The sequence below is a fragment of the Penaeus vannamei genome, chromosome 11 (assembly GCF_042767895.1).
Source record: "Penaeus vannamei isolate JL-2024 chromosome 11, ASM4276789v1, whole genome shotgun sequence".
NCBI lineage: Eukaryota > Metazoa > Arthropoda > Malacostraca > Decapoda > Penaeidae > Penaeus > Penaeus vannamei.
Genome location: NC_091559.1, coordinates 36,246,899 through 36,254,856, shown reverse-complemented (window position 1 = coordinate 36,254,856; position 7,958 = coordinate 36,246,899). Strand labels below are relative to the sequence as shown.

Genomic DNA, 7,958 nt, shown 5'->3' with positions numbered 1-7,958 from the left:
TATTATTTTATGGCTGTATTATGATGGATTTGATATTATGAATCCATTGTTTACATTTTGTTTTTTATATGAATTTTTGAAATGCTTAAAACTTCTTTGTCAACAGAATATGAAGAGTTGGAGAATCCTGCAGTTCAACAATGGAGAGATTCCGTAATGAACAGCCAAACCCTGTCCCGGTTACACCTGCTTGTAAGCATGTTTGATTCATGCATAAAGTGGGAGAAATCCATAGCCACAAAGGTCAGTTACTAGAAAAGTTCAGTCATTGTGATCTTTGTGTGTTTTTGAAACTTTTTGTAGGTATATGTAAATGCATATGTACTTTAGCCTGAATATTCTTTATTTTCTCTCTTTTACTTCATATAATGTTGGATGGTACTTATATATACATGTATTTGAGCATGCTCCTATGTCTGTATTACTGTATACTAGAAAGTCCTAATGATATATATAACATTACAGAAATGCAAAGTGTGTCGTCACCAAGACACCAGTATACCACTCGCTATCTGTGACCAGTGTGAAGGTAGCTACCACTGGAGCTGTATGCGTCCACAGCTGCGTGAGACACCACCTGAGCCCTGGCTGTGTCCTGCTTGCCAGCCGAAAAAGAACAACAGAGTAAATAGAGAGAGAAGTAAAGTAAGTGGAATGCATATTTGTTGCCTTACTTAATGGGAAATCTGTTTCTGTCCTTTGCAGTAGAATGATTAATACAAGAACCAGTATCAGTTGTATTGTGAGTAAGGATACAGGCTAATGGGTGGATTTCTGTTGATGTGGAAATTATATTCACATTACAATAGAATTAGACAAGACAGTGAGTAGGTGTTTGTTTCCCTGTTCTTGCCACCTTACTAGTGCTATCATAGGCAAGGATAAATCATGTGCCTTGCATCTTTTAACAGATAGGTTATTCTCTGTTTCACCCCAAACGTTATATGTTGCTTATAGAGCTATTGGACCTCATAAGCATTGATGACACCACATGTTAAGGAGTTTGAAGAAAACTTTCCTGTTCCACACAATGGACGTGCAAGGTCTGAGATAATACTGAGTGTGCTGGTTGCACAGATATGCCTCTTCATCCTGACATGGTTTTGACCAGAACTCCTTTCTGGCTATAAGATTGACTGTCTGAAAGGTGGGGATAGTTGACAGCATGGTGATTGGTTTCTTGTATCTTTGTGACAGACAAAGCACATCTGTCAGAGTGGTGTGATAATCCTTGTTGTAATGAGTGGCCTTCAGATCCCTGAGCAAGTACTTCCAGTTGGAGTGGACAGTACCCACTACATTGGTGGAATGGTACTGGAGTTGTATGGAGAGGACTGGTGAGTTGTAGCAGTTGCCCTGGTTCAGCTCATGTCCTGTTCCAAACATGGTGACATCCATCAATCCATGTTGGCCTGTATGTTGACATGAAAGCAGCAGTCATGGTCCATGTATATCCAGAATGCAGTGCTGGAACACCTGCATGCCACACTTAGACTTTGAACTAATCATTAAGAAGAGGAAAAGAGAAAGGTGTGGGGGAGGGGAAGAAGCTGTAAACTTACCCAAACAAACCGTGATGGAGGAACCTTTATCAGAATTCAGTATTGCCCATAAAGGGCAGCAAACTCCTCCAGACATTGAAGGTATATGGAGATCGTATGGATTTTCTGGGTCACTCCTAGGCACAATGTGCACAAGGTTAATAAAACAAACACACACACACACACACACACACACAGCCATTTTGCCTGATGACGGCATGTTCATGTCATCCGGTCTTCAACCCAGATTTTTCCATGACAAGAATGTAACATCATCAGGATCGTAGGGATTAATAGACACCGTAATCTTTTCAGGCTGGACAAGGAGAGGAGGAACCTGAAGTCCGAGGTGAAATTAAGCAGGAGAAGATTTGTAGAGTGTGTGAGCGTGGCTTGGGCCTCATATTCTGCAGCAAATGTCCTGCTGCCTACCATTCAGAGTGTCATGACCCACCCCTCCAGACAAGAGCCAGGTAAGATACAGAGACCGATATAAGTTCAGGTATTTTTGCGGTGTGTTTCATACTTGTTTGTTTGGTGTATATGCTGGATATGCAAAATTGAAAATATAGCTTTTTGTGTGCTTCAGGTTTTTACATCTGTTGAAGTAAAATTGTTTTTTTACAGAATTTATTGGTTTGTGCAAAATCAGTAAATATGGGTTACTTTTCTACATTACAGAAAGGATTGGGAGTGTGTCGACTGCAAAAATGCTGCTGCTTCCAAACAGAAGACACGATCTGGGAGATCAGTCAGCTCAAGAACACCATTCCAGGCAGAAAAAGAAATGGTATGTTTTGCATTCCGCATTCCCTTACTCCCTTTCATCTCTCTGTCTTTATATTTGTAGACTTTCCTTCTTAACCCCTTGAATCTGGTTGTTTCATGGTAATCACATGGACCAAATTACGGTCATTAGGCTTACTCATGTGGCCACTCTTGTCAGGTGTGCAGTGTGCATTGACAAGGCTCCATGCCACCCCTTTGCAAAGTTATTTTGCATAAATGTTTTTAGCTTTTTTGCAATATTTCAGTGTCCATAGTTGTCTTCTGATTTACTTTATCCAGATGGTAAGAGATTATTTTCCTTACACAGAATTTATATCTCTCAAGTAATGAGTAACTCAGTGCAAGAAAAGAAGACAATGTAACATTTTGTCATTTGTGATGTGTATTTTTTTTTTTTTTTTTTTTTTTTTTTTTTTTTTTTTTTTTTTTTTTCCAATTTTCTGTAATACAACCCCTTGGAGCTGGCATTCTTCCAGTCATGGCTTTGGACATTACATTCCGCACTCATTTATCGATTGGAATAATACAAAAGCCCCTTTCTATATGCCAAATGAGGCTAATCACCCTCCAAGACAATTGTGGCAATCATTTTCATCACCCTGGCCATCGCTTGTAACAGAGAGCTGACATCACCTGGCCTGTGGCTATTTTTACCCATGATGGCATGGTCATGCTACCTATCCCTCCAGTCAAATTTTTTCATGTTATGGGCACGTCACCCGGATTAAAGAGGTTGATAATTGATGTTGAGAAATCATGTTATTCTCAACTATCCAGTCCTGTAGGCTATATATGAAAGAAAGATATGCTGCATTCATTGTAAAAATGTTTTGTGTTTGTGTAAGTGTAAGAAAATAATCGTATTATAAAATAAGAATGTAAAAAAATTAAAAGCTAAGTAAATAAATAAATGGATGAATAATGAAACAATCTTGAATCTCTCTCACAAGACTAAGGAAAGCAAGAGTCGGTCAAGAAGTGGAGAAAAATCAAAGAAGCGAAGTGGCAGTAGTAGCAAGGGAAGTGGAGGTGGAAGACAATCCTTGAGGCGTTCAGCAAGAGCACGTTATACAGATTCTGATGACGATGATGAAGACGACGATGATGAAGATTATGAGGAGCGTCCATCAAGATCAAGGGGCAGGTGAGTGATCATTATTGGGAGGCTTTGTGTAAAATTAGGCTCTGTTTTTGTCCCTGGTGATAATTCATTTTTATGCTCAAAATGCACTTTTTGTTGTAAAAGTTGTATATTGAATCTAATGATGATGGCATTTTCTAAAATTTGTACTAAGTTATTATATTTATTATTGTTATTGTTCTAACACTTATTTTTATTGTATGGTAGACATTTGGAAAACAAATTCATATTTAGAAAAGCTTTAAATTGAAGACAAGTTGTTAGTATAACCCAGAACACCCACATTGAAGTATATTATTTAGTAATTCCCATTAGCAAAGGTTTGCAACTAGAATACTTTTTCAGCAGGAGGAGTTCACGAAGAGCCACCGGAAAGAAGAATTACAGAATTGTTAGTGAGGACGAGGAGGAAGAGGAAGAGGAGGAAGAAGAGGAGGGTGAGGAGGAAGAAGAAGAGGAGGTGGAGGAGGAGGAGGAGGAGGATGAGGAAGAGGAAGATGTAAGTATTGAATCTGCAGCTCACAGTATGCTCAATAGGTATCTTTAATTATTGTAAGAGGTGGAAAGTATGAAATACTTGCCATTCAGTGCTTATACTAGAGGCTTTTTGCACTATTATTGATTATTTGGCTAATGAATTATTTAGAAAAACTTTTTTTCTTTTTTCATTTCTTTTTTTCTTTTCTTTTCTCTTTCCATTTCCTTTTTTAATTTTTGCAAAGTGTGTAAAGTACTTTAAAGAAATGTTTTAGCTTTCACTCCTTTTTCTGCTTTCCATAACAACCTGCTTTTTAAACAAAACAAGTCCCTGAGGTTTCCCATTTTATGTGTGGCTTGCAGTATGAGATGAGCAATTCATGCGTGTACTGTGGGTTAGGACCCAATAAGAAAAGTGGTCATGCACAGCTGCTCCCTTGCATGACCTGTGATTCCGCTTTCCACCTGCAATGTGCCCGTAGCCATGGCCTAACTGCTTCCTCCAAGAATTCGGCTTCATACCAGTGCTCTAGATGTTTAAGGAATGGTAGAAGTCCATCTAAATCTCCCATGAAAAAGGCCAAGGTAGGCTGATTTTGGTGGCCAGTTTGTTATCTTCATTGGTGACTTTACGTTGCAAATCTTGGCCAACCAGCGTCTGGTAGACTTAGCTCTCAATTACAGAGATTGAATGAGTGTGAAAGTGGGGGTTGCGGCACAGGTTGTGCCACATTAACCTGGAGGATTTGGGTTGCTTTTCTTCCATCCTTTCTATCTGTAATTACTGAGGACTCTGTTCATCTATTGTCTTTATACATGGATGGCTTTACAAGTGCCTAGCCACCAAGAAGTCAGATAGTAGTCCTTCCTATGTCACCTGTTTACCCCTTTCCTTGTTTTAACTTTTTTATATTATCTTATTGTATTTAATGTTGTTAATATTTCAGTAACAATTTGATAATCATTATATTGATGGGAAAAATAACAGTATCAATAATAATAGTATTAAAATGAAAAACACTTTTCCTCACTATTTCAAGGAAAGGGGAAATCAGGTGCAATCATTAAGGACTCCTTGGTGCCAGAGCATGTGTGGAGTCACCTGTATGTAACAGAATTCACAAAAAACTATAGAACATTAATCAGCAGTCATTGGATTAAGTAATTCTAGTGTAGGGATGTATGGACTATAACTAAATTTTATAGTCTATGTAGGCACAACATTGAAAATTTGTAATCATCACCCTGAAGACGTTTCATGTTTTTATACATTAATTGCAATAACTATACTTTTAGTGATACAAGAAGTGCACATGCTCTTATGTGTGTAAAAAAGATGAATGATCCACAACCACAATTATATCTTTCATACTGTGGATAGTTGTCATTATCACAAGATGGTACCAAAATTATGTAAAACATTTAATGCAAATATGCATAAGTAGAGGAGAGGGGGGGTGTAAGCTTGACTCTATGTAGCTGGATATCTACAATAGATACTGACATAGGCCCATCATGCTAGTTATTGCTAATTTTGTTATTGAATTCTTGATATAGATGTATTGGACAGCCTACAAGAAAAAAGAAAAAGAAAATTAATGTATATTTTTTGCAGTGTCCCCTTTTTTTATTTATTTATTTATTTTTTGTTTTCTTCTTCTTTTGCTCTTCTTTCCTTAATTTCTTTGTGTTTTTTCTTTCTTTCTCTTTTTTCTTTTTTTCTTTTTTCATTTGTATGTGTGTTAGGTATTGAATTCTAATGTGTACTTGACTTCACAGAATGCTGAGGAAAAAGAGAATGGAAAGGAGAATGACGAAGAGGAGGAGGAGGAAGAGGAAGAGGAAAATGAAGATGCAGAAGAAGAGGAGGAAAATGAAGATGCAGAAGAAGAAGAGGAAAATGAGGATGCTGAAGAGGAGGAGGAGGAGGAAGAAAATGATGAGAATGATGCCCAAGATGAGGACGACGACAATGAAGCTGGGGACGAGGAGATGGATGTAGATGAAGGGGAAGACGGAGATGCTGAAGATGATTCGGATGAGGAGGAAGACGCTGAAGAACAGGAAGAAGACTTTGAGATGAGGGAGGAGGCTTTGGAAGACGTAGAGGATGATGATGACGATAATGAGGATGTGGAGTCACAAAGTGACGATGAATAATTTTTCACCTGTAAGTTAAAGTAATTAAGGAAAGAGGGGAAAATATTGTTGTATGTTCCAATGCATCTCAAGGCAAAGATGTTCTCATGATTTTTTGTAGACCAATCCCCAGTCACCAACCCAGCTGTTTTTTCCTCACTCTCACTCTCTCTCTCATCTCTCCTGTCTTTCTTATTCTTTCTTCTCTTCTCTTGGCTCTTCTTGTCGCTTTCTTTTCCTTCCTTTTCTTTTGTTCTACCCAGCAGCCTACAAGATCTGTTTCAGGGGATCTACATCAGGTAGAATGTACTTAGAGTAAACAGTGATCAATTGTCACTTTGTAGATCATCATTGATCAGCATTTTTCAAAATGGTTGATTTTTTCACCCAGACAGAAGGCTGTTAGTACTGATAAGTTTCAAGGGAAAACTATGTATTGAGTAGACAAATATTAGACATATATCAGGGTCTGGAATAGCTAGTAAACTCCATTGTAGCTTATAGATGTGATGGGAGGTAGCTGTTTCATTTATGTAATATCTTTCATTCTCTGCCTTCCTTTTAATTGCTGCAGTGCAGTGTAAAATGTATACTTTTGTTAGGCAGAGGCATTCTGTTTCAGGAAAAGCTGTCATCTTTTAACAATAAAGTAAAGAGGAGACTTTTATATAAGCATTTATAGACATTGAATTATTGGCACTTGCAGTACTGTATCAACTTTTTTTATTGTAATTTTTATTAAAATCACCAAACAGATTTTCAGTGTAAAAAAAAAAGGTTCCCAAACTGTTTTAAAAAATATGTATATATAGATCTATATTATTGAGAAGAAAGGAAGGAAAAGTTTTGAAGCATTTATTTGCTGTGTATGCAAAACAGCTGAATTGCTGAATTACGTGAGACAGCCAGACTCTGCTTGTAACCTGTGGTAAGCGAGTACCATGAGTGATAGCTTTCTCTCTCTTGTTAGGAGAATTCTGTTGTAACACCTTTTCTATGTGAATATTTTGCTAAGTGTCCAACTGCAAATATCACATTCCAAAACTGTGGATTAGAAGTTAAGTGGTGGGTAGATAGTTGTCAGGTATAATGGTAGCTATATATTATATATATATTCATCTACTAATGCTGAAGTGTTGAAGTATAAGATAATGATAATAATAATGGTAATATTAATAAAAAAACAACAACTAAGAAACACCCTCCATATCTCAATGTGGCCCTTATATACTGCTTCCAACTTAGAAAATAATTAGTGAAAATATTCTGTTGAACTGTCCTCTGTACCTAGCCCCGCACCCCCCCCCCCCTTCCCCCCTCTCCCCATTTTCTTTGTCCCCCAGATACGCTACCCTTTTTCCTCGTAGATTAATGTCACTTGTGATTTATTGGATTCATAGTGTTTTGTTAAAAAAAGAAAAGAAAAGAAAATGTTCTAGTTTTGTTTTTGTTTTTTCTGTTTTCTTTCCTTTGTACTTTTGTTTTTTCTTTGTTTTCTGTCTTTAACTTGTGTCATATTTCTTTGCAGTATGCATTAGTAAATTGATATCATGTTCTCTTCTCCTTCCTTCGTCCTCTTTTCTCTATATCCTTTCTGCCTCTTTATCCTCTATTCTTGTTTTTCCTATCATCTTCCTCTTCCTCTCCTCACTGCTGTTTCTTCTCTTCTTTCTTTTTGTCAGTCTGCCTCCTCTTCTCCACCTCTTCTCCCTTCCTTCCTTCCTTCCTTATTTTCACGTCTTATCCTATTTTATTTACTACATGGTTTTTAGGGCCTTCTCCCTAATTTCCTAATACCATTTTGATATTTACTAAACATTTTGAAATGCATTTAGCGTCATGACAAGTGTCCATCTTGGCATATATTAGAT

At 37.3% G+C, this 7,958-nt stretch overlaps 1 protein-coding gene across 4 annotated transcripts in view; it reads left to right on the top strand.

Moving 5' to 3' along the window:
- Window positions 1-6,248, top strand: part of LOC113816328 (tyrosine-protein kinase BAZ1B) — a 29,112-nt gene extending 22,864 nt beyond the window's left edge. For 2 of the 4 annotated variants that reach the window (XM_027368370.2, XM_070127273.1), the window contains exons 20-27: window positions 107-243; window positions 466-645; window positions 1,857-2,014; window positions 2,223-2,331; window positions 3,281-3,474; window positions 3,817-3,970; window positions 4,312-4,533; window positions 5,728-6,248. In XM_027368370.2, the coding sequence (XP_027224171.2) occupies window positions 107-243; window positions 466-645; window positions 1,857-2,014; window positions 2,223-2,331; window positions 3,281-3,474; window positions 3,817-3,970; window positions 4,312-4,533; window positions 5,728-6,108 (1,535 nt within the window). In that variant the 3' untranslated portion in view covers window positions 6,109-6,248. The remainder of the gene's footprint in view (window positions 1-106; window positions 244-465; window positions 646-1,856; window positions 2,015-2,222; window positions 2,332-3,280; window positions 3,475-3,816; window positions 3,971-4,311; window positions 4,534-5,727) is intronic. The other 2 variants (XM_070127274.1, XM_070127275.1) reach the window with 2 other exon arrangements.
- The last annotated feature ends 1,710 nt before the right edge of the window (window positions 6,249-7,958 follow it).